Raw genomic sequence first — 26,164 nt, 5'->3', positions numbered from 1 at the left:
TCTTCTGTGCCAGAATGGGAAATGTTTCCTTTCACAGGTCCTCCCTTCACTTCTATCTGTTCTGAAAAATCAGTTTGGACAGGTTATACAGCCCATCTACTGCACAGCAGTGGTTTCACCATGGAATCGCAGGAGTTACATGAAGAGAGATTTATGTCCAAGAACTGTCTTGCAGAAAACACCCACATTTACAAGCAGGGATCCAAGTTTCCAGGGCATAGTGGACCAGGCAGAATTCCCTTTCCTCCTAGAAAACTGGCAAGTATGATGACAAACCTCCCCACTGCCAAAAAATGTCTGTCTCCTGGTATTCCAGAGGAATTGCCAAACACTTTCTTGCAATGGATGGCTCTTTATCTAAATCTCAAACCATAGTCTGAGCTGCAGATGGGAAGAGAAAAAAGGCACACTAACAAAAAATAAGGCCAGAGGCATCTTTGGAGAATCAAGACTTAATTTATTTACACTGTCACTTCTTTTCTTGGTGTTGAGGTGTCCTTATGTAATGTTTCAGTAGGCCACCTTAACAAGAAGATCCTCTAGAGGCACAGACATGTGAGCTGATCCAGCAGGGCTCACATAAGATGTGTTCTTCAAGCATTTCCCTCTTCGGCTTCGTCTGGAGGTGAGGAAAGGACAGAATGAGAGATGGTTCCTGAGGAAGCAGTATCCAGAGTCCCAGATATCTTCCCTGCATTCTGGTGGCCCCTTCTTTCATGCCATGTGAGTTCAAGCCCAGTTAAAACCTAGGAACCTACATCACCTAAAATTCTGAGTCACAGATGGATTGGGAATGGTTGGACAGGTTCAAGAAATCCTTGCTACAGAGAGGGAAGGGGAGGCAGAGATATCCACCTTAGAAAGCATGTGCTACCTCTGTACATGTTCTCTCTCAGCACCTGGACTTCCCAAAGGATGGGGAAAAAAAAAAAAAAAAAAAAAAAAAAGAAGAAAAAAAAGGGCAATTTGACAGGTCCCCACTGAAGGCATGTCAATAGCATCATAATTTCCCCAAGACTGCTGGGAGGCAATTCCTCAACGTGACATACAGAGAGGAAAATACAAGTGTCTCTGTGTAAATTAAGGCCATAACATTGGGATTGAGCCTCAGTGAACAAAAATGAAGGGCTTACACAGGACATGGTGTAGCCAGTATTGCATTCCTTCTCTGTACTAAGGTATGTCACAAGACTGCTAGAGCCATAGTGAAGACATGCCCAGAGACTATATCTAGGCTGAGGATACCCCAGGTTTGCAAAGATGTTCATTCAAAAGAACCTGCAATTGGCCATACTAGAACATGTCATCTGTTCCTCTGTACTCTACCTGTGGTGCAGGGAGCGCTGTACTCCTGTGTGGCAAACTCATCTGGAAAACAGAAGGGGAAGGAGAGAGCAGGGCTGTTGGCTGGCATAGGGATGGGTGCCAGGGGCAGCTGTGGGTCCCCAGAGCTCCCATGCACCTCCACGTATCCAACTCCCCATGCTCGTTCTCAAGGGCACCCCCAGACCCTCACTTACCTGTCTCGTAGTAGTCATAGACCTTCACCTGGGCTGGCTTCAGGCCCTGCACAGGGATGTCCCGCTCCACCGTGAAGGAAAAGCTCAAGGTCTCATAGTTCAGCTGGGGAAGGGAAGCAGTGGAGGCTTAGGGGTGCCTCTGCATCTGCCTTGGTCCCTCCTGGTGTCTTCTCACTGGCCTCATTCCACTAGTGCTCTCCTTGCCACCAGTGGGCCCTGGTGGTAGGCACCACCACCCTGGGCCCTGGGGGTGTGTGTGGCCTGGCTGAGGGGCAAGGGGAAACCATGGGGCCTTTCCCCACACTGGGGAGCCGGTGGCTGGTGGGCAGGTGTGGGCTGATCTGTGTGCAGGCATGGAGAGAAAACCTGCTGAGGGCTGGGAGGAAGGTACCAGTAAATCTTGAAAGCTCGGCAAAAGTCAGTATGAAGTTCATTCCTACTTTTGTCAGACCCATGGTAGTTTTGAGGTCCATGTCTTTTGCCCTGCGTGTCCCCATGCTTGTGTTTCTCTGACCCATCCCAGCCCCAGATGGACACTCACCTTTTCCAGATACACTAAAACATGGTTGGTACTCAAATCCGTACGCTCAATACCTGAGCGTTGTTGCAGCTAAAGAAAGAAAAGCAAAATTTTACTGAGCTGAGAGTAATCTCCCTGTGCCACTTCCGCAGGCCTATGGATGGGACACTAAGGGAATAAATACTAGGGGGAATGAGGGAAACAACTAAGTCTGCAGCATGGAACTTAGTGCCTCCTTGGTAGGCCCAAGGTCTTCCCTTCACCAGTCTGGCAAAATGACGTACTGCCTAGCTTCAGCAGAGACATATAACTGGCCCAAACACAGCAATGGAAAAACGCAATAATAACACATTATATGAGGCTTGCTAATTCCGCAGTGTCATCTCATAATCTCTATTATTTTATAGGCCATGCACTTGATGAACCTCTCAAAAGGTAATCTAGAAACAAACTGTTACAGGACAAACTATAAGACAAAAGGTAAGATTGTGTGCACAAGGTAAGCACCACGGGAGACCTGTGGAGAGGAGACGGGTACAAGAACTAGGGGAAAAAGTGAGGCAGGGCTAACAGTGGAAAAGATAACAGAACAACTAGGGCCACCTTCAAAAAAGGGCGTGGATTAGGGGCAGATATCCTTGGAGAAATAATTCACGTGGGCGCCTACCTTTCTTACTGAAGACTTGACAGGGATGAATCCCGACAGCATTTTCACATCAACAATCACCATGTTGGAGACGTTGCGCTCACCTGTGTAACTGAGGAACCAAGCAGCAAAGATTCAGAGCACCTCGAGTCAAAGCTGGGGGCACTTCCACTTCTTCCCTAACGCCTGACATCCCACCGCTTTCTGGCAGCCCAACACCTTCTTCTCCAGCCCACTGCACTTCCCTAGTCACCTGTGCCACCCCTCACTACTGCAGCCCTGGGCTCCTCACACAGCTTCACCCCGCAGGACGCCCCCTTCCTCCACAGCCTCCTCCCAGCACGGCTGCTTCTGGCGCACCTTGTGGGGGCTGCCCTGCCCCTCCCAGACTGCCTCACCCTGGACCACCAGAGCTCCTCCAGCTCCCATGGCTTCCCAGGAAGGCTCAGACCAGGCACGGACTTACCTGACATTTATGCCTATGTTAAAGACCTTGGGGACCTGGGAGTCCTCGCAGGTCTCTGGGGTGGTGTACACATGGAGAGTGAAGGGCGCGTCCTCCTGCGTGGGCTGCACGTTGTACCTCAGGCTCGTCTGGGGGAGAGCCAGCAGCTCTGTGTGAGCGTGGGTGTGCGTGCACAGCCCAGGAGAGAGACCGTCGCCTACCTGCCCAGCCCTCCCTCTTCTCCCTTCTCACAGCTCCCTCACACTTCCAGCACTGTCCCTCCTGCTCTTTTTCCCCTGCACAACAACACTTCTCTCCTCCGCCACAGCCTTCCCTCACATGCCTCCCCTCTCCCTTGTCCTTGCTGTCCTCTCCCTGGCTCCTGCTGTCCCGGGGAAGGGGCTCCCCTCCCGGGACAGCACCAGCCTCCACCACCCTCACCTGCAGGTAGACGCATCCTTCACCAGACACCTCTGCGCTGTACTCCCCAGGCACCTGGGGCAGGGGGACGCGCTGCAGCAGCAGCCGGTTTGAGGGGTCCACTTGGAAGTCTTGCTGGAAGTCCCCTCCAGATCTCAGGGTCACTTGGGAAGCTGTTCCGCTCTTGGCGTAGGTGACAGCTCCGTACAGAGACAGGGCCTGAAGAGCCACCACTGTGTCCTGCAAGAGACGGGTCCCGGCACCCAGGGATGGCCGCGTTAGCCCAGTCAGCCCTTCCACAACCCGTCCTCCCAGAGCCTGCCCTTTGCTGGCGGTGGGCACCCTCTCCTCCACTCTCCATTTTCCCCGCTCTTAAGGAAGGAGAGATGGAAAAGGTGAGTTTTTATACGATTCCATGCTCTCGCTGTGTCCTATGCACAGCACTCGCTTGACCCTCAACTCCCTGTTGTGGAGCTCTGTGGAGCCTTCAAAAGCATTCTCCACAGGGGGAAGCAGCACCTGCATGTGCATACACAAACTGTGGTGAGGACCCCAAATTGCACTGTCACTCATGCCACTGCCATTCTGTCCCTCTGCGTCAAGAAAGCCAGGACATGAATCCGAATATCAGTCACTCCCATTGGTTCTACTTGGCATATATATTGGCCTGCAGCCTTTTGGGAACTCAGTAGCTGCGGCAGACGCTACAGGGCTAACTGCAGGGGTACAGTTCCTGCCGGGGCAAACCTTACCGTGCTCCTACCTTGCTCTCTGACACACTGACACTCTCCTGACATTGACGTGTGAGCTCACGGGAGGGGAGTTGCTCACCTGGGTGGAGGAGAAGCCTCCATTGGGATTCTGCTGACTGATGATCCACTTTGCAATAAGAGATGCGAACGACAGCTCATCCTGGGAAGGTGCCGGCTGTGTGGTGAGGTGAGCGAGGAGCACATAGGCCGTCATCTCCACTTCAGCAGAGGGAGCTCGGTAGCGATAGTAGGGGAGATCAGCCGCCATCTCTTTCCCAGGCCGCTGCCAGTGAACAGATCCATCTTCACAGGGTCAGGGAGCGGGCAAAGAAGACAACAGGGAACACTTACTTGCAAAGGAGTTACTGGCCCTGTTGGTGCTGCGGTGAGGACAGAGTCCCCAGCATGCAACCACGGGGTGAAACAGGAGCGGAGAAATAACGCCTCACTCGTTGCACGGTTACAACTAGTCTAGGAGTGCTGAGGTCCTGTCTTTGCACCAGGATACCGCTTCCACTTAAACTCCATGCTCATGGAGGCATTTAAAGGCTTGAACACCTCATGGAGCCAGAGATCTACACGGAGCACTGGGCTGGGACACTGTCCCAGTTTGAGCAGAGATGCCCGGGTGGGGCAAGTAACAAGCTCCGTGAGGAGCAGGGCTTGAGAGCCACCCGCAGGTGCAGAAGGCAGAAGGTGCTGGTGGCGCTTCCTTCAGCACCGTGACAGACAACGCTTGGGCAAACTGACTGCCCAGGCTGACTTTACCAGAACACTTCTGAGTCTTTATGCGGTTTCCTGCAAGACACGGAGCTTACGCTAGGGCCTCTGAAATGACCCATATGTTCGTCTTCTGTCTCAGCATATCTCTCTCTTCCCTAGTTTATCATCCTCTGTACTTTTTTCTGTGTCAAGCACATCCGCTGGGAGGAAGGTGCACCCATAAACATTGCTAAGCCTTTACTAAGTTGTTTTTGGCATTACAAAAGGAACAGAGTAAGGTGAGATGCTAGCAGAGCCATGCTTTTGCTCAGCACTGATGGTGTGCTGTGCAGTGCCTCCTGAGGAATCCCCTCATAGCAGAGAAGTGGGACTGGACACTGAGAGGGAGCTGTCACAGGTGTTTCCTCTCTCTACACTTTTCCCCACCCACACAAGCCATTTCCTGCACCCACTGCCCCACCAACAAGAGCCATGTTATTAAGAGAAGAGGTAAGGTCTGTGGGCTGGAAGAAAGCAATGTCCCACCAGGAACACTCACCTTTTTTCACTGCTTCCTTTTCAAGCAAGCCAAGCATTGCCTTCCGCTTCTCCTCCTTTCCTGCCAGAGCAAAGGCGTACGCCAGCAGTGCCTTGGTGTACACGTGGTTTTCTTCTGCATTTGCTGCCGTTTCCAGGCAGAAGAGAGCATTACGCACCACTGAGTGCTGTGGAGAGAGAACCAATTTTTGGAAGGCTGGGAATAGATGAGGTTTGTGCCTTACTAACTATACATCATTCCCCTGGATGCTGAAGTGGGGTCTGCCAGAATAAGGTGTAGGGACATAAAGAGTAGAGTATTTTTCAGAAATGTCTAACATGACAGCACATAACTCCTATATCACAGGAACCAACAGCTGTGTACTTTTTCCAGTCTGGGTCAAATTCTGGACAGTACTGTGTCATCCTAGACTGACTCAAGTTAGGGTGCAGTCACATACAGTTACAGGCAGAGGAATCTCCAGCAGTGCAATAGTGATGTAGGCCGTCAGTGAAACCTCGTTGTCCACTCCACCCTGCCAGGAAAGACAAAGGTAGATGTTTAGTGACATATTTTTTCATCTTCATTTTTTTCTACTGTTGCTGTGGTAATACTTTATTCTGTACTGTAGACCCTTTAGCTTTCCTCCCCCCACTGCTGCTCATATGGTGCTATCACTGTTACTTTTATACAGCAGGTTTGCCTTGACTCTTCTTCCTGTCATGGCAATCATACAGAATGGCCTCTGCCTCATTACTTCTTGCCATTGACATGGGATTTCTCTGTCTGGGTGCTCAAGAAGCTCAACTGCACCCATTTGACTTATGGTCAAGCACAAGCCTAACTAAAAGCCAACCAGGCAGGCATGCTACCTTCATGGCATTGTTCAGGAGTGTCCCAGAACTGTGGAAGCAACCATTCTCCTTCTGCTTTTGAGTGAGCCAGATCAAAGCATCCTGGATGTGCTCCTCATATATGAAGATGTATGGCCGGGCCTGGGCAAAGGACTTGAGGACAAAGGCCGTGAGCCTATAATGAAGAAAGAGTAGTGAGAGGGGTTGTGCAGGCCCACTGTCCATCTCATGTGCACTTCACCTGTCTGGAGGAAGGCAGGAAGGCCTGGGGAATGAAAGGCCAATTAGTTGGACCACAAGTACATCTTAACCTCAAAGTATCTGTCAAAAAATTGTTTCTCACCTTGAGTTCTCCTCTGCCTCTGGGCCTATAAAACCCAATGATTCTTTTGCATTGAAGCTATAGTTTGGAGGACAAAGACAATCTGCATCTAAACAAATCTCTTTGGAAAAAGCAGATAATTGTATGCCAATTAGCTTAACATCTGTGTGACAGCAATAATCAAAATGACAGGGAAGAATGAATCCCTCGTAGCTCATGGTCTGCTGGCAAGACTCTCACTAGAAATTCATGTCTCATGGATTTCCCAGAATTCCCCAGATGTGTCAGTAAAACTATGAATATAGTAGCACATATTAAAAGAGTGAGCTGAGAGGCTAGAGCTGTTACAAAGCAGTTATGGGAAGAAACAAGCATGTAGTGAGAGGCCAATGTTCTGTTGAGACACGAGGACTAAAAGCAAACAGAAGGTGATGAAATCATCCACTTTTACCGTTACCTAAAGTTGAAAGTGAACGGCAATGATATTCTGAATCAACTCAAATTTTCACAGTAAGTCACTCTGGCAACACACACTTTTGTCTAAGATGTCTTTGCTTAGTAACAGACAAACACTTTTGAAAAATAACCATACAGCACTGCTCTCAGATTATCATCCTTTCCACTTATATGCAAATACCTTTCCCAGCAGCCTTCTCAGCAGATGCTGCTCTAGAAGAGCTGTCACTGCAACTCTTCAGCTTTGTCCAGTTGGAATGTAAAATCCCTGCTCCCTTCTTTCCCAACTTATTTCCTTCCTTCTTATCCGTCATGGTCCTCAGAGCTGCAGGTGGGAGGAGGTGCTTCAGCTACGTAACTGGCTGATGCATCCTCTTTCATGAAGTGAGAGGCAGCACAGGGACCAGAATATCTCTGAAAAGTCTGCTTATCTACAACAGCGTTTCCTATTTACCATCATACAGCATGTATTATAGCTGTGTAGCTGAGAAAGAGAGGATACAGGGGAGGCACGGGTGACACTCAATCTCACCAGGTGTTCCCTGGTTGGCCATAGCGTTGTCCAAAGGTACTGTAAGAGCCATCTGCATGCTTGTAGTTCAGCTGCCTCTGATAACCTGCAACAAAGAGTTAAAGCAAGATTCAGAGATGCTGGAGAACATCTGCTGAGGGATGAGGGAACATAAAAACAGCTATTACAGCAAAAGCAAAAGAGAGAGGAGCAGGTCAGTCCTATACTAGCAAATAAGAAGTACTGATACATCCCTACCTCCATACACTTTTTATACTGCATGAGGAGAAGTAGCACCTGTCTTTCTTCAGAAGGCAGGCAGGACACATTAATGACAACAAGCTACTATAGTGGGTCACATCGCAACTGTGCACTGGATTGTGACACTGTTAGGGAGCAGAGAAAAGTGGGTACAATGACTGGGTATCCTAATGCTTTAAGAAACAGATAATAATAAAGGAACAAACATGGAAGGGGCTTCACTGGCATGCAGAAGAGATGATCTGAACAAGAAAGAAGCTCTCTTTGCACATCTGGCCAGCATTTGACAGAAGAAAGCCACAGTGGATCTGGAAAAAATCCAAAGCAGAAGCAAAAGTTGTGTCCCAGCTCACCGCTCACTAAGTATCCAATGGCCTTGGATTTGATCTCCTCACTCAACTGCCCTGTCTTGTTCAGATAGTCCAGGACATAGATGTTGGGTGCAAACAGGACCATGTTCTGTTCTCCACAGCCAAATGGCATCTGGAGGAGCTGGTGCAGGTTCTGCATGGAAGTGCCCATGATGTCACCTAGGGAACAGGAGATATGAGAGGGATATTAACAAAATTCGGGGCTGGCAACCAGAATGAGAGGAAGCTACAGAACAAGAGAAGCAGGAGATGATAGAGAAGAACAAAAGAAAATCTGTATTGATAATGGTCCTGGAATGAAACACAGAAAAAGACGGTAGTGAGTCAATGTTTAGGGCACTGCAGAGAACCCTGAGTGGAATGAGATTCAGAAAAGGGAACAAGAAGATCAGAACTAGAAGGGAAAGTACTTGAGACAGAAGGGATGAAATTCAGGAGTGAGGTGTACTAGGAACCAGGAGAAAAAGCTGTGAGGTTGGAGGCCAACACAGGTAGGCAGGCAGGCAGAAACAGTACATGGTTCTTTCTCCCATCAGATCCTTCCTGGGCAGCTCACTCACCCAGCACTGAGAAATACGCTCTGCCTGAGTCTTGCACCACATTTGAGGGGAGAGACAGGGAAAACTTCTCCTGCAAACTCTTTCCTGAGAGAGAAACAAGACCAAACAGTTTCAGTGCAGTCCCAAAAACTGTCTAATATAAGAGCAAGGGGCTTCAGTAGAACATCAGGAAAGCCTCCTCTTCCCTTCATCCCTTGCTATAAAGAAACAGGTCTCAGGGTCCCATGTGATGGGGTATGTTCTGATTCTATATCTAGAAATATCAGCCTATCCAGAAAATGGTAGAGGCAGCACTATTTTCCTCCTCCAGGCATGTCCCCCATCACCCACACAAGAACAAATGGAGAAAATGGGGAGGGAAGGCCTTACCTTTTGCACAGAGCACAAAGTTCTGGGCTGTTTCCTTCTCAACTCCTTCAGGCTTGAGTGGGATGAAGAAAAACAAGAGAAACGAGAAGTTATTGAGACAGGGAATACAGCCAGAGGGATCCTTAACAACATCCCTAAGAACAGAGTGAAAATAAAAGTGAGTGAACTGGAGAAGGGAAGGCAGTCACAAACACTTCCTGGAATTTTAAAAAAAAAGAGCTCTGAAATAATAATCTAAGTAAAAATAAAATATAAAATAAATTAAAAAAATCCAGAATCCAAAATGACAGACCCAACACAGTTGTACATGGATGAAGGACAGCAGAAGGAGAGGGAAAATGCTGCAGGGCAATCACATGGGTGACTATTTTAACTGCTGTATGAAGTGAAACTCCTGTATCATTTTAACAAGTACTACAGCTTACAGTAAGCGCTTTTGCTAGCAAAAGCTCAAAGTAGCTCTGGAGGGCTGCCTGGAAGGTGTCTGCAGTTCTGTTTATCATAAACCTGCAGATGCCTTGTGAAAAAAAAATAAAAATGTTGACAATAGGAAGTAAAGATGTGCACTGTAATATGCAATGACACTACTGGTAAAATACAACATAGTATGCAAACATTAAGTTGTTTTATGATACAGAGAAAGGCTAAGAACACAGAATATTTCTGTCAGATTTACAACACCCAGCATAATAAACTAGCATTTTCTTATAAAAGCAGCAGTACTGCCACATAACATTTCCTTCTATACCATGCAGTATCTGCAACTCTTCTTGCCATAGGAAATGGATAAGCTGTACAATTTTAACACGTTTTCTGGACTTTTATAATATCTGGAGTTTGTGGGGACTTTTCTGCAGGCATCTAACTCCCTTAGGTGCTTGTGATTCCCCTGCCTTCACCCTGGAGCCAGGCTATGGTAGCAAACAGAACTGTGTAACACTCAGCTTAAGAAGCAGTTTGCTTGGCTACTCGGCTAACAGAGAGACAGCTTGTGCTGACTGGCAAACTGTTTACATTAGGAGATGGGGAAAGTTTAAAATACTGGCAGGAGACACGTTGCACAGTTATTAACCTGCAACCTTTATGTAGCCCTGCCAAAGTACAGAGATAATGTAAGACCATCATATCACCACACTGTGTGGTGACTGCCTAGAGCTCTGTTTCATGTGTCTATGCAGTGAACACTCTAGCCTGTTAGACAGCTCAGTTCTCCCCTGCCCACAGCCCCCATACCTCCACCAGCAGCTGTCTGATGACTGTGTCCTTCCGTCCTTTCTCAGGGGTCTCCACTATGGCGTTCCCGCAGGGCTGCTGGTTTTGCAGGGCCTCAGCGCTCACCGAGAACTCCACCTGCCCTGGAGGAAACAGGGGTCAGCCAGTCCTGCTGGGCAGCACCAGGGAATAGGATTCATTGACATTTCTGGGAGTTTCAGCCTGCAGGCCCAAAAGTAGGGATTTCCCATCACAGCTGAGCCCAGCTTCTTTCCCACAGGAATTTAGCTATCTACATCGGAATGCATGCTGGAGCAGATGGGCTGCAATGCCATTGAAAGGTGACTGTTTTGGTGGCTCTTTTCCAGAACTTAGGACACCACTGTGGTGGGACTCATCAGTATCATGGCTGTTCAGCACTCCGCTACTTGGCATGCAAACCATGGCTGCTACCACAACATGTAACAGCAACAGCAAAAGCAGAGTGTGAAGGCCTCATGGAGCAATCATCAAATCTCTGACATGGATGGAACTGACAGAATGTCCCTGCCAGCCAGCAAAGTTTCAGAAGTTGATGTCCAAGGCCTGTAAGACTTGATGAAATTGCACATAGTGCCAGACATGGCCTTGGACACTATGAGTCCACCAGCCTTTACATCCTGCATAACTGGAGATGAGACACTCAGCCACGGTATTTCCCAGGAAACTATGTAGCTCTAACACCAGATATTGAACTGGGAGAATAGCATAGAGAAACCCTCCCTACAGTTTTCAGTATTCTGAGACTTTTACCTAGAGATCTGGGAGTCACCAGCCAAGCCACCGTTTTCCTCCCGTTCTCACAGAGACAATAAGATTCTTCCTCCTTTCCCACTGGAGTTGCCAGAAATTGAGTAGACTGAGCCAGAGCCACACTGACCTGCCATTTGTAGAGAGAGATGTAATTGAGGAGGGGTGATTTTGAGAGACAGGGAGAAAATATCAGAGACACAGGAAAAAATAGCAATAGTTATTTCTTCTCTAGCAAAGAAGGGTCTAAGGCTACTCAGAGATAAGGTTAGGTGAAGGCAAGAAGTGTACAAGAAGGTACGTGGGTACAGAGAAGGATTTCAATCTTCCATACCCTTATGCAGGCTGTCAGATAGCTGAAAACGGTGGCTTTCAGTGTGAAGGCCTCACCACGCACTACAGAGTAAGGCAGGGTGAGCTCTACAAAGAAGGGCTGGAAGGCTCTGAGAGACACTGTTGGGGATAGGCCAAAGCCTGTGTCTGATGAAGTGCAGAACGCATTGGCTTTCCACTCGGTGATGGTGTCAGGGATGGTCACATCTAGTTCAGCATTTCCTTCAGAGCTGGCAAGAGACAGCAAGAAAGGACAGGGTGATTTTTACGGGATTTTGGTGACTATCAGTATCCCTTTCAGCCTGATGAATCATATTTGCTGTATGAATGATTGGGCACACTATATTGGGCACTGAACATCTTCTAAAATCACTACTACTATGTGGACAAACCTAACCACAGACAAAGGCAATTCCATCACAGGGAAATGCCAACTGATCTCTGCAAACAGTGAAGGACTTCTTGGCATTGAAAAGGCTTGGTAGACATGAGATTCATGTTTTCATCTTGTAAAACCAACTATATTATAAAAGGAAGGGAGGAAATATTCCAAGGCATTCACCTTACAGATACTAAACTCCAGATCCATGTTTCTGGGAAATACTTTCGGACTGTCTCTGTCAGCTCTTCAGGAGTGCTGACACGGTGCATTGGTGAGGCATACATTCTAGCAGAGTCTAAGGATGATAATTCCAAACAAACAAGATCTACATCAGCATCATGCTTTGGTCTGAGAAAGTGCCAATATACACTACAATTAGAAGCTGTGCTGGCAGCAGATGCTTGCTGTTGCTGTAGTGAGCACTGGTACTATAAGCAGTGAAGTTTCTGGGTCAGTGTTTATTAGCAAGGGCTAGCTCTTCCATATTACCCACCGGTCCCCAGCAAAACTCATACTATGAGAGGCAAGTAAAAATGAAGTAAAAATGAGCAGCTTAGAGGAAAGAGCTGTTTATGACCTTGTATGCTTGGCTTTGACAAAAGGAAAGAGAAATCTACCGAAACAAAGACAAAAAGTCCTTATCTACCTCCTAGTTTTGTTCAACTATACTTTGGCTAATCTAATTTCTATATTTATTTCTATATTGATTTAAGCCTATCCATAGGCCTTTACAACCCAGCAAAAGAGACATGCCCCACACTCATGATGAAGATGACATATGTGAACACCCCACTTCATTACTGCTTCCATAACCCCAGCTCTTGTTTATTTACCCCCCCAAAAAACAGATGGGATCTCTGTTCAGAATAGAGATGACAGCAAGACTCAATTCCTTTACCGCTTGTCCTCACGTCATAGTTAGGTAACATGAGTGCACTTGGAACCGGAATTCCTGCAGGTATGTAATTGCCAAAGTTGCAATACCTAGGTTTCTTCACCTTGGAATTTGTGAAAACCTTTAAACCCATTTCCTATGGAAGAGAAACACAAGATTTATTTTTTTGTTGTTGCTGTTACTGATTCCAGCTGAGGTTTACACAGCAGATTTGATGTTAGTATTTTATTGCTTCTAAAGCAGAAGCTGTTATGGTCTGTGGTTTGGACCTTGAGATGATCCCCCCCAGCCCTGGGTCTGGGTGCCCAGGTGGCTCAGAGAAGTCAAGGGATAGATCCCCTTTGCCTGTAGGGCACGGATTCCAGTCTGATTCCAGATTAGGGGTCAGGATGAGCCAGAGATTAGATAGGGAGTCTCCCCTTTGGAAGGAAATATCCATGGCTACAGTGTAGCTCAGGGACGTACTGATTTATATGCGGTAAGGGTAATGGCACAGAACTTGAGTTAGAACCTCAATTCAAGCCAATCCCAAAGCTTTTCGTGTAAAAAGATAACTTTAAGACTGATCAATTCAAGTCAGGAGTACAGCTGTCATGACAGGTGAAGCTTATGACTCTCACTGAACTTGGTGTCAGACTACTGAGATTCACAAGTCATTTCCTTATATTGCATCATGCCACAAAAGGTTTAAGCACTCTCATTCCTTCTCCCATTTCACTCCTCAAACATGCAAGAAGGTTTTACTTTTAGGATGCTGTAAGTGTCATCTTCGTTACTATCCATTAGTGGAGAATAGGTGATCCCATTCACAACTATATTCTTCAAGGTGATACAGTCTTCCAGGGGGTCATCCACATGCACGTTTGGACCATAGAGATAGCTCCGCAATTCCTTCACGGGCAGCAAGCTATACACCTGGGCAGAAGAAGCCAGGACATTTAGCATTTTTCAGTGTCCACCATCACAAGTAAAGGATTTGGACACAAGCATCATAACAGTCAAATCCACACAGCCATGGTCCTCCCTGAAGTGGTTGCAATAGGAAACTGGAAGTCCAAGCAGACATCCAAATTTGGAGATAGTGCCTCTTTTGCTATGGACAGTATGTTACTCTGGTTACTATGGCTCAAATATATGAAAAATTACAGTGGCCAGCCTGGCTGCAGCCCTTTGTCCCTGTTCTGGCAATGTCATTTGCTGCTTAGCATGAGGAGAATGAACTTTCTGACACTTCTAGATGCTACTTTAGTAAAATAAATCCATGTCTAGAGAGAAAAACTGAAAAATCATCATTAAACACAGGACAGCTTTTGGCTCTGGACATGAGAAGCAGTTTCCTTAACAGGGTTTCCCAATTACCATTCCTACAGTCGTGCAAAATCCCAAACAAACAAACAGCTGCTGCCTAGTTCTCAGATTTCGCCCACTGAAGATTAGCAAGAGCACAGGAGAGCATTCCTGTGTCAGCACTTTCAGGAAGGATTCTTCATTGCTTCTACCCCATTACTGGGTTGCTCTTGCTCTGACCAGACTTTGAGGTACTACGCAAATTAAGTACTTACAGAGCCAGGTGACAGGTCAGCTTCTGGCTTCATGAGGAGAACACTCTTGTCCACAGCACGGACAGCACAGAGGGAGTTTGGGGAGGCTCTGAATAGCAAGTGCGTTTCAGAAGAAGGTAGGCCTTCAGAAGGAGAGAAGCTCAAGTCCACCTGTATCCACAGGAATAGCTATGTCACAGATGCCCTAGCCTTGCAAGACTCCAGCTGAGCATCAGTCCCAACCCTATGAATCCCACACAGACATGTATACTCACACCCTTCCCTCTGTGAAACATTGTTGAGTTTCCTTCCTGCAATGCCAGAGGAATCAGCACTAACAGTTCTTGTCAACTTAAGCATCGCGACTTTTCACAACTTTTAAGGCATTTGGGGGTTTTAAGGCCACTGTGAATGTGATGAGATAATCCCACACAGTGACTAGATCTGTTCAGACAGCTGAGTATGGTTTTGAACAAGCTTCAATCTCTGTGCTGCAACCAGAGGTGTTGTGGAGATACAACAAACCTGCAGCGATCTCACTTGGCAGATTCACTGGTAACATGAGAAGCAGTGATACCTTGGAGCAATACTGTAATATGTACTGCCTGGTGATGGCTCTGAAGAACTGGCTTGTTGGCTGAGACCTGCCAGACTAATGTGCCTTCCTCAAAAGCTAATTCACAACTCTAATGACCTCCTACTAACCTCTGCCCTGCAAGTTCTTTCTAGCAAAGCTGATTTCAACACTATCTCACATGGTTTTATAATAGCATGGCTGACCTGCATAGATCTTCCCTCTCATCAGCAATACAAATGCGCCCCTAACATACAGCAATCACAGCATCCTTACACTAAACATGTTCCCTGACAAAGCTGCACTAGCTGCCAGTGTCCTTCATGTCCCAGTGAGACCACACAATGCCTTTTGCTGACAACCCTCATCTCTCCCAGGGTGGTCTCCCAACCTTGTGAATGCAAAAAAATATTCTTGAGGAAACAGCAGAACAATGAATGTAGCAAGCTTGCTACTAAAAACAATGTCTAGCATACTGATGGCCCAAAGTCTGTCCCAGCCAGGCTGCTTTGAATCCAGGATGCTTTTGGAGAGGAAAGCAGTACCTAATCACATAAATTAATTGGCACTTGGCATGTGCCTAGACTTTAATACTTTGCATAGAATGACCTTTAAGATAAAAAGAAAATTCAGGTGTCCAATGTCTTACAGTGACACCAATATCAAGAATTCATTTAGTTTGGCTTTTAGTGGGACAAGGGACTGCCTTTAACAGTGTACTATTATTTTGAAGCTCTAATGGCAGCTTGAGGATCCTCTCTTCTTAGGGCTGCTCATACATTATTCTGATCTTCTGCATAACGAATAGATGGGTCCACAAGAGAATCATGGTCTGTATGTTCACAGAACTTTCTTTGACCTCTTTCAGCTGAAAAGCAGTCTCATCTGTGCTATCGGAGCACCACCATTCATTGCTCGGTACAGATGGCAGGTTTAAACAAAGTTTAGCTTCATTTATGTATAACAGAAATTACAATGACAGGATGAGATGTATGAGAGTTGAAAGATCTGACAAAGATTAGATGTGCCTACTGGACTGGGGCTGTGTGTGTGTTTTATTTTTGCTCTGCGACCACGCAAGATGCCACATCATTCTTACAAAGAATTTGTGTGAAAAGGAGTGAAATACATGTGTTGCAGTATGACATAAGATACATGGCCTCCCCTTTTCTTACCCCAAATTGTCTGTGAGATCAGTGACTATGACTTGTTGATGAGAGATTTTAGCAGTGTAATCCCTGCTAGCATCCTTTTTCCAAGAGTTGATCTCCTCCAAGCTAGCACAAACCAAAAAGCAGTGAAGCTCCGTAGAACAATTTATTAGTGGCTTGTCCAGTGTTAGCAAATCTAAGTAAATGAGCTTGGACAGGCTAAATCTAACAAAAGTTTTACCAGGTTTCAGTCTAATGGCTGTTCCCTCAAGAAGTGATCACTTACCTTATTGCTGAAACATTTTTCTATGTTGAACTTGGCTGAATCAGCAATCACCTCCCTGGTAGGAGTAGTGGTGTAGACAAGCACTTGGGCCACTGGAGCAATATCAGCTTCCACAGGCAACTGTAGCAAGAAGACCCCGTTGGCTAACAAAACAAGAGCAAAAAGCTGAAGTACAGGAAACCTGCTCATGGAGCAGCCAAATTTCCAGCTTTTCCTTGATGATGAACTTCATTCTAGCTATAATGAAACTCTAGGCCTCCAATTGGGATGAATTTGTTTTCAAAGAGATGCATACGACTCACTGTCTGACTGGAAAGGCCTGTTTCAAGTCCTGTTCTACACTGCATAAGCAAGCTGAATTTTGGTTGAGTTTCTAAAAACAAACCACCAGACAGTGTCTCTGAGGAGCACTGAAGCCCCAGAAACACAGTGTTAGAATAAAGACAGCTGGTACAGGGGTTAGTGCAAATCTGTGCTAAAAACGAGTAAAGACAGAAAAGAAAGCTCAAACTCTTCCCACATCCTAGGGAACATGGATATGGGGATCCCTGCACTGCACATGGAAGCAGCCTGTGTGTCTGCCACAGTTGCATAGCCTCACAGGACAGAGACAATATGGCAGGGGAGGGAAACTTACCACTTTCCTGGTCCAAATCCAGAATGCTGGTGCCAGATTGCTTGATGATTCCTTTGGCCATCACCTGAATGGAAGGAGAAACCCTGCTGTGACTGAGGTTATGCATGAGCTAAACCTTAAAGAGGGAGAACCTGAGAGGAGAGTAACTGAGTGTTTATAAGTGAGCAACAGGGAGATGGTTGCATCCTGCTCAGCTGTTCTCTGCCTCCCTGTAGCAGAATCCCAGTGCTCACCCAAGGGACACTGGGACATCCTCACTCCTTGACCCTCCTTTTCATGGGAAAAGAACATGTGGAGGATGATGGGGAAGTGTTTAAAGCCTGCTGCCTCAAACCACAATTTCCATCTCCACCTCCTCTACAATTACCAGTGACAAGCTGACTGTATGGGAAGTGCAAACTTACCAGGTAGTAAAAGACAATTTTCCTCTCCTCTCCTACGGCCTCTGGTGTAAGGATATAGTGCACCCGCACCTCTGTGGGGGAGCCGCAGCTTAGCATCTCAGACTTGGGCTCAATTTTGAGGAAGCTCTTACTAGGGGAGTAAAAGCGCTTTATGTAGAGATGGCCTTCTTCATAATGTGGAAAAACCAAGGAATGGTCGAAGCAGTGGGAGTATGATTTATGAGTTGCCTGGAAATGGAGAAAATACACACATAGAGATCCTCAAACACAGGCAGAAGAACTGGGACCAACATTCATGGTCTAGTGTTACAAGTTTGGTATTTTTTGTACTTAAAACAAAAAGGCATTCTACCCAAAACAGAAACATGAGCCTCGAAGATGAAAGACAGACAGGGTGGCAGTATCCTGAGCAAATAACTGGAAATGACTCAATCCCAGAGAAGCTGGGCTTTGTCTCAAATAGACTGAATTTTATCGGTTGTTTACTTACTGTCAGTATCATCATATGGACTCTTTACCCTAATATCTTGCCCTCTCTAATTCTCAGTTAGTTTAAAGAGAAAATAAACCAATTTTAATTTTTATTATCATCACTGGCACTGGAGAACAGATGTTGCTGTCCAGTTCAGGAATTACTAGCACCAGGATCAAGCTGAGGATGCTACGGAAAAGGAGAAAAATTCTCCAATTGAGAATTCAAAACCTAAATCAAACAGAAGTTTAGCAGGTGAGAGGCCATGTCTTCCTAAAAATAAGAGTGAAGGAAAAATATTTCACATTTCTAAGGGTGCTGTTTCAATATTTCATGTGCTTTCCATGCCCTTATTTCTTTATCTTTCTCACTACACTTAGAAATTCTTGCCTTTTCTTTATCTTGCAAAATTCTGCAACTTTCAAGCACATTGTGGTAACTTCTAGATATTTTTTAATGGTTTTAATCTGTGACAAAAGAATTGTATGGAGAAAAAACAAATATAAGTCTGGACAAAGTGCCTTATTCCAAGGTGAAATATTAGGAAATGTGTATGTTACATATATATTGCATTTTCCACTAACAAAAGGATGCTCAGCAGCACTTAACTTCTTCCAGATAAATGAACTCTACACCACAGAGAGAATTTCTGTTAATGGTTCATACTGTTTTTCTATTTGTGGCAGGGGAAGAAAGGTAGGAGGGAGGGAAGGAGGGAAGGAGAGAGGAGTTTAGAATCTCAGAATGCTAAATTAAACCTGGAGAGATGCTTAGATGAGACACCTGAGAAATCATTTAGTTGAAAAGACAGTGAAGCACTAGCAGCACTCCACCATGAGAGATTTTTAAGAATAAGTTAGATGCATCCTTGATACAGATTTGTCTAGGTAGGGTTGGTGATCCCTTGGAGCAGAACAGACTATATGACCTCTTGATGTTTCTTCTAACCCTCTATTACTATTGCCAAGCCGAAATCAAATACAAGCTAAGTGCAATTGTCACATGGCAACCTGGTCTGTTGCATGGCTATTTCCACCATAGTGATGCTGAGGTTGGCAACGACAACCAGGATCAAGAAGCTAAGTGCTTCTGTATATGTAGTAGAAACTTCAGAAGTACTCCCCCTCCATCCCTGCTGGTCACTTTATCACTTTGCCCCCATGACTCACTCTAATTCCAACAGATTCCAATTCCAGCATGGAAGTGTTCAGGGCAAACTGTGCCCTGCCCTCTTCATTTGTTGTGTAGTTGGTTTCCTGGCCTCCTTGTAAAGAAATCCTCACAGTTTCATTGGCAATTGGAGCACCAGACCCATCCACAAGTTTCACCTGCAGGAACAAAACCAGGATGATACAGGAGAACACCTGTACAGTCACTAAGCTGGGGATGTTGGGTCCATCTGAGACAGGGAAATTTCCATGGCACTTTGCATCACTTCACATCACTTCGCTCTTCCAGAGAGGGCTGTGAACTTTCTGAATCTTACTTCTTTGTCTCTTTCTCATCTCCATCTCTGCACCAGAAGACTGGAGACAAAGACTGACATGCACTCACACCAGTTAAGGCCTCCTATTAAGCAGGAGACCAGAGAAGCAAAATGTGACTTGACTGAAGAAGAGGGGTCACAAGGACAGAGGGGGAAAGCAGAATGAAAGCTATGCTCTCAGCTGCTGTTCCCAGGTTAGAGAGCCTGAAGAACTGAGGAGGTCATCAGGGATTAGCAGCAACACTGAGGTTCAGCATATTTGCAGATGTGGGCATGTGCCCATCCAGGAGGTTCAGTAGCACTCATGACACTCCACTTCTCAAGGTTTCCCTACCTGTCCAAAGAAGGGGATTCCAGGTTTGTAGTGGGAGTCTGAATCCTCAAAGGTGATTTTGCTGATGGTGTTTGTGATCTTGGAGAAGCTTGTTCCAGTCAACACCACTCCTGCAGGAAGAAGATTGAAAAATTAATTTGCCTTTCCCTGACATTAATTATTTTTGCTCCAGGTCAATCCTCCTTTGTTGGACAATAAATTTAGTTGATACTCCTGATATCCAGGCAGGAAACTTTAGGATTCCAGAACTGGGAGTCTGCTTTTCTCCCCCACTCTTACTCGGCAGGCCTCTTTGCTAGTCTCTCCAGGGCTTATTATGTGTCTCTTTGATCTAGATCATTCATACCTGTTTCCTCCTCTTTAATCTTAGCCTCTACATGGAGCTTATCCTCATATCCAGTTCTCTTGAGCTGGAATAACTTGGTTTTTACCACTTCAGAAATGCAACCATGGTTGTCTGTCTGTTGGAGGAAAACAAAAAGGCTGTTATAGTCTCATGTGCATGACATTTTTCCAACTTAATGATCCCATCATTGTGTGATGTGGTTAGGTGGAAGAAAAGCTCACAGCCTCACAGGCCATGCTCTTCACAGTTTTTATCAAAACTGGAAAAACACCTAAATAACTTGGCAAGGAGCATTCTGAAGTATCTGCAGGAACATCAGAGCAAAGAATGTGCAACCTAGAAGATTTTTGTTTATGTGTGTGTTTATGATGTTTATTATTCTAAACACTTGATACAGAAGCATAGAGAATTATTCTTGTGTATGCCACACAGGAAGCATTTGCCAGGTGTCAGGCACATTGGAATATAGCTGCTGACTTAAAATGCACAGGCAGTACTAGTGATACATAAACCATAGATAAAGTTTGTGTATGTGTAGAAAGAATAAAACAGCTGGAAAAGTATTTCAAAAGCTTGCCACCTCTCATTATCTTCATGTACAAGACAGGTCTCCACAGTCAAGGGAAGAGCTACCTAGAACAGAGTTTAGCACTGCAGTGTTCATGTTTCCATTTAGCATGGATTACAGCACAGTGGCAGAGGCAATTGTGGGGATGATGCTGTTGCACATTCCAAGAATCATGCTCTCTTCTGCTTGCTCTCTTGTCCTAGCCTATGTCCACAACTGCCTCAGCTGGATACCTTCAGTTTCTGTCAATTAAGTTAGCACGAGTCAACTTGTCCATGCTCCAAATGCCATTCAGTTTTGCTCTGTAGACTTGCCAGTGTGATAGTAGTGTGTGTGTCAGGGGAGTATCTATCTGTCTTAATCACTGATGCTAAATTCATATTCTTTTCCTCCTTGCTCAAACTCGTCCCCTTCTTTCTGTTCCTTTCCTGTATCAAGCAACAACTTCTGATCCCACACACTGACTCTAGTGCAAGCCAACCCCAACTCTGCATTCACCGTGCATACCTACCCTATCTCATTATTCCCTTATACTTGCTAGTCTCCTGATTTTTTATTTTTTTCTTGTCACCTCTTCCTTCTCTATCAAGCTTCTTGCCTTTACACACATCTTTCTTACAGCACAGGCCTTTCAGATTTCACCTTGCATCCAATCTTCATTTCTTCTTAAGGCTTTCTTAAAATACATGAAATCTCTCCCCTCTTCACACTCATGATTGTACCTACTCCATCAGAGCAAACTTGTACCTAAAAGGCATGCTCAATAAACCACATTTTCTCCTACCACTTTGCCCCCAGGAATTATCATGACTCACCTGTCCAGAGAACTCCTCACACACTGCCTTAGACTCTTCACCATAGCAACTGGATGAGTATTGAAACTTCCTGCACACACGGAAACTCACGAGGCCAGGAACAGGCTTCCCAAATGTGTATCTACAAGCAAGGAGGATAGGAAGAAAAACAGAGCCATGAGGAATGTAAAAGGAATGGAGAAACTGATTAGCTCACCCCCAGTGGAGCCAAAACTCTTTCCTAGAACCACCTCCATGATACAGCAGGGTCATCATAGGAAGTAAAAGGCAGCAAGAAATTTGGTAATGTTTTAGGATCAAGGTTGGCAATAAGGGCAGAAGCACTGAGTCTTATAATCCTGATTCCTAGGAATAAGACATAAGTGTGCAGAAATAATTTATTATAATGCTTATTCAGTTGAGAGTACACCTAGTCTTGGAGAACATGTTGCAAGTATCTACATCACCACCCAAATCAGACGCAACTGGTTTATCTATGTATGTGCATTGGGTCTCTCAGCTCATTTTTCATCCCATACTGTGTCTCTTCCTGCAGGACGTGTGGAACATGCCACACAGAACTGAATGACATAACTCAAAGGAAACATCACTTATGGTTTTCTCACAGCATTGAGAGTAGAAGCCAAATTTAAAATGCAATTCCAAGTTGAGATAAACAAAGACCTCTTCTCTAGAACAGCAGCTAATCTTATGTCCTCTATGACCCTCATATGTTAAAAATATGCAAAAATACTCTCAAAAACAAAACAAACAAACAAAAAAGAAAAACAATGTTTCTATGTTACAAAGTGTCCTAAGCAATAATTGTAAAGCCTTTTGTCTAATGGTATATGTAGTCTATTTGGTCCTAGAACCCAGAAATGGTTGAGAAATATAATGAAGTCTCCCAACAGGACCTTCATCAGTAGCTGAGGTGAAACCAGAAACCAAGGACTGAAAGAAGAATGACACTCACAAGCCACAAACTGTCACCTTCAGCTTCTCATCAAGAATGGTGATCACCTCGGGCATTTTCACCGTTACTTCAAATTTGGGCAGCACTGCAGCAAAAACAAAGGAAAATAGTCTATATGGTGGAGAATAACATAAGAATGAGACCCGAAGGCTGCTCAAAGGTTATTCTTACAAATGTTCTGAAAGCTTTTAGCATCTAACTGGTCAGATTTTAGTGGCCAGTGTCATCTGCACATCCCACCAAAGTCAATGAAAGCCACCGGCATTCAGCCAGCCACTGTGTTGGGTAAGAAGACAGGATAATTACACCAACTCTTAAAACACAGCAGCTCTTTAGGTAACACAAGGGCTATCAGTCCCACACCAGTATGATACATTAAAACAGATCGTTAGGTCAACAGAGATCTCTCAGAAACATACAGAGTTGGGACTACAGCTTGGTCTTTGCATTTCCAAAGCATGTAGACTTTAGCAGTTTGGAAAACAGGAAAGGCCCTGGAGCTTCCCTGCTGACTCACCACAGAGTAACATCACATCCAAACCCAGCTGCAAGAGGGTTAGTGGACAGTGACTATCTTGGGAGAAGGAGGAGGAATTCAGGGCAGCCATGCAAATTAAAGAGGACAGTGGGCTTCCAGAAGACTCATCCTGGCTACATGATTGTAGCAGACTATTAAACAAAGGCTGCTGCTGGCTTGCTGGGGTGTTGAGGGAGGCAGTGACTACTGGAAGGGAAGGCAGGAGAAGGAGGAGGCATGTGCAGATTTGTATTAGGATCACATTTCCTACTCAAGAATCTGGGACTGGCACAGGGATGAAATCACCAGAGATATGTTAAGGCATTAAGGCATCACAACACCTACAGGCTTAGCCTGTGGGGGAGGACAAGCAAGATCTGAATCTACAGCCTCAGCATACACCAAAAAGTCAGGACTTTCCAACTCAGGCAGGTGAGACCTAGACTCATAGCATCACACTTGATGTGTGTAGCCAGCTGAAGATGAGGCTGTGGCTTTAAATCACCTCTGAGAGGAGGTATAGCCACTGGTCAATAACATAGACTGCTACAAGCACACTTGCTCATGTTGGGAACTTTGCTGATATAGGCAGTTGGGAGCACTGCACTGCATGGCCTGGGCCTTAGGGAGGAGTGAAGACAGATTGCCCAGGTCCTTCAGTCTTCTCTTCTCCAAAAGGAATGATGCTTGGGAGGGAGAGAACTGAGAGACATTTTCTAGCCATACAGGATGTCCTGATCATATCTACCGCTCTGTTCAATTATCTTTCATGCCCTGTTGGGCTAGCTGCAAGGAATCTGAAACTGCAGCAACAGTTACCATACTCCTCCACGGAAAAGGAATGTTGGATTCTCTTCCCAGAGGCTTTCTGTACCACCACGGAGTAGGTTCCTTCGATGGGTTCAGAGGTAAGGTTGAAGAACAGCTGGATTAGCCCCCCCTTTAACTCTGCCTCTGTCCACTGGTACAGACGGTTTTTCTTTGGGTCCTATAGATAATGAGACCACAAGGAAATTGTGAGAACAGTGTGAGGCTGCAATAACTAAAAAGCACTAACAAAAACAGTGAGGAGAGGCCCACCCCCGGGAGGCTGCAGGGCAGGAATAGCAGGATTGTTTGGGGAGCCCAGGGCTGGACAACAAAACGAGCTCTGGGCCCAGAGTACATGGTTGCCACCATACAAGTTAAAGCTTTATGTGTTTGAATATATATTACAGACCTGCTATATAAATAAAATAAACAAGAAACATCTTGAGGAACTGGCAAGTTTACAGATCTGAACGTGAATTTCATGTCTGTACATACCTCAATGTAGACCAGCGGAAACTAGAAAGGGAAGAAATGAAATAGCATATTTAGAATGTGCATTTAGACAGCGCAAACAGTACAGTCAAATGACCATGGCTACGACCATGTTTCAGGGAACTTGCTGATAATGCAGTAGGGTAAGGAAGAAAGTCCCTGATATGGAGCAATCATGCGTTTTGAAATACATCAAGAGAGTGGCATCATTGGTATCAGGCATTCACCCAGGACAGAAAAGTCACCTGAAATTACTAACATTGGATTATCTGGAATACCAGCTAGAGCAGATGTCCACTGTGATAGTGGCAGATTTGCTCACTGCTGAGGTGTTTACACCATTATTCATTTGCAGTTACATTCTCAAACCTTTCCAAGAATGCAGAGGCAGTCTCATGCAGAAATCTGAAGAACAGATCCTGTTAACAAAACCTGAGATAACCTGGGAACTGCACAACTATCTCTCCAAAAGACATTTCTTTCCTTACTTTTCACACATGGAAGATATAAGGCCAAACGACTATTGAAAAGGAAGTGTTATACTTGCCACTTCATTCACAGGGAGAAAGCTTTCATCCAGAGAAACAATTCTGAACAGAACTGATGGAGAAAAACATATAGTGAGGTTTGACAGTGCAGTCACCAAGCAGAAAACATTGTTTGCAAACACAGTACAACAGAGAACAGTTGTTCTCTTATATGGAAATCTCATTCACTACAAAGCTATGTCATGCTATGCTGCCCAAATAAGAAATTATATTAATTACAGGATATTAAGAGCAAATCCATAGCAGTGGGAACATCTTACTGACTATGGGCATCAGAAACTGATTAATTGGAACCAAAAATTTGTCTTTGCCTACTTTGCAAAGATACATCTTTACACTGGAATTAGCATGGGTCTTCTAATTTTTTCCTCTAACTAGATTGACTTCTTAGGAAGAGTGAATGCAAGAAAATCATTTTGGCACCTGGCTGCAAATTTGTGTTGGCTCTGCATGAACAGAGAATTCAGTGTCTCTTTTAGGACATTCATCCCTGTCCAGGCCAAGTTTAGAAGACAAATGGCCTGGAAGTAATAGCTTATGTAGTTCTCTCTATCTTCACATCTTCGTTGAGCAAAATCAGCTGCCACTTTGAAAACTATTTCACAACCTAGCCTGAATTTTGGCCCTGTTTTCTATAGGACAAATAGCCAGTCATTGCTCCAGTTTTTGTGGTTTTAACAAAGGGGATCAAAACTCTATGGAAGGGAATCCAAACTACATGGACCACAACAACAGAACTCCCAGTGGCACAGGGAGTGTGTGCACAGGTGCCCCACTTACATGCATGTACTTTAAAGTTCCCCAAATTGTTCCCACATGGAGGATTAAAAACATACAATTCAGCTACGAGAGACTGCTCTTCTAACCCCCACTGAAAGCACTAAGAATGGACAGTTTTTGTAGTAATTTCTGCTTCAAATGCAAATCTCCACCCCTTCCCTGGTACCTGTCTGTCCAGGTTTGTAGATAGGTTTGTCTGTCTGGACGAAGACCAAGCTCTCAGAATTCTTGACCGACACCGCCTTGCGGCTGATGAACTGCAGGGTCTCCCCCTTCACTCTCACAGTGAGAAATATGACTGGTGACAGGATACTTAATTTTGGAATCTGGGGAATGACAAGAAGGCAACTATGTTATGGACAACCCGCAAAAGCCTATTGAACTGAACTGGCCTTCCTAAAATAACAAATCTAATATAATCCTGACAGACCCAACAAAGAGGTGAAGAAGACTAAAATCAGGAACAAGAGACTGATCTTTACTTGTCCCGTATTCCTATACTTTCCTACTTTTGTGTAGTGATTGTGCAAGTATTGTGCAGTAAAGGAACTCACAACTCTGCCAGTATGTTCCAAGAAATTCTTAATGTC

At 45.3% G+C, this 26,164-nt stretch overlaps 1 protein-coding gene across 1 annotated transcript in view; it reads right to left on the bottom strand.

Moving 5' to 3' along the window:
- Positions 1–445: 445 nt before the first annotated feature.
- A2M (alpha-2-macroglobulin) overlaps positions 446–26,164 on the bottom strand; it is a 28,034-nt gene continuing 2,315 nt past the window's right edge. The window contains exons 3-36 of the mRNA XM_084292337.1: positions 25,741–25,900; positions 24,794–24,846; positions 24,250–24,270; positions 23,764–23,932; positions 22,428–22,512; positions 21,473–21,593; positions 20,090–20,204; positions 19,744–19,853; positions 19,093–19,251; positions 17,452–17,679; positions 17,048–17,111; positions 16,411–16,553; positions 14,421–14,570; positions 13,603–13,773; positions 12,862–12,994; positions 12,144–12,258; positions 11,583–11,811; positions 11,252–11,378; positions 10,481–10,602; positions 9,248–9,299; positions 8,879–8,962; positions 8,301–8,477; positions 7,708–7,792; positions 6,416–6,572; positions 6,004–6,078; positions 5,565–5,730; positions 4,383–4,606; positions 3,573–3,791; positions 3,153–3,280; positions 2,708–2,798; positions 2,062–2,130; positions 1,521–1,623; positions 1,327–1,368; positions 446–619 (exon numbers count right to left, since the gene is read on the bottom strand). Coding sequence (XP_084148463.1) covers positions 594–619; positions 1,327–1,368; positions 1,521–1,623; positions 2,062–2,130; positions 2,708–2,798; positions 3,153–3,280; positions 3,573–3,791; positions 4,383–4,606; positions 5,565–5,730; positions 6,004–6,078; positions 6,416–6,572; positions 7,708–7,792; positions 8,301–8,477; positions 8,879–8,962; positions 9,248–9,299; positions 10,481–10,602; positions 11,252–11,378; positions 11,583–11,811; positions 12,144–12,258; positions 12,862–12,994; positions 13,603–13,773; positions 14,421–14,570; positions 16,411–16,553; positions 17,048–17,111; positions 17,452–17,679; positions 19,093–19,251; positions 19,744–19,853; positions 20,090–20,204; positions 21,473–21,593; positions 22,428–22,512; positions 23,764–23,932; positions 24,250–24,270; positions 24,794–24,846; positions 25,741–25,900 — 4,173 coding nt within the window. The 3' untranslated portion in view covers positions 446–593. The remainder of the gene's footprint in view (positions 620–1,326; positions 1,369–1,520; positions 1,624–2,061; positions 2,131–2,707; positions 2,799–3,152; positions 3,281–3,572; positions 3,792–4,382; positions 4,607–5,564; positions 5,731–6,003; positions 6,079–6,415; positions 6,573–7,707; positions 7,793–8,300; positions 8,478–8,878; positions 8,963–9,247; positions 9,300–10,480; positions 10,603–11,251; positions 11,379–11,582; positions 11,812–12,143; positions 12,259–12,861; positions 12,995–13,602; positions 13,774–14,420; positions 14,571–16,410; positions 16,554–17,047; positions 17,112–17,451; positions 17,680–19,092; positions 19,252–19,743; positions 19,854–20,089; positions 20,205–21,472; positions 21,594–22,427; positions 22,513–23,763; positions 23,933–24,249; positions 24,271–24,793; positions 24,847–25,740; positions 25,901–26,164) is intronic.

Source organism: Netta rufina, assembly GCF_964035555.1.
Source record: "Netta rufina genome assembly, chromosome: 1".
In the NCBI taxonomy this organism is placed as follows: domain Eukaryota; kingdom Metazoa; phylum Chordata; class Aves; order Anseriformes; family Anatidae; genus Netta; species Netta rufina.
The sequence above is the reverse complement of the archived record's forward strand: the minus strand, read 5'-3'. Positions and strand labels throughout refer to the sequence as shown.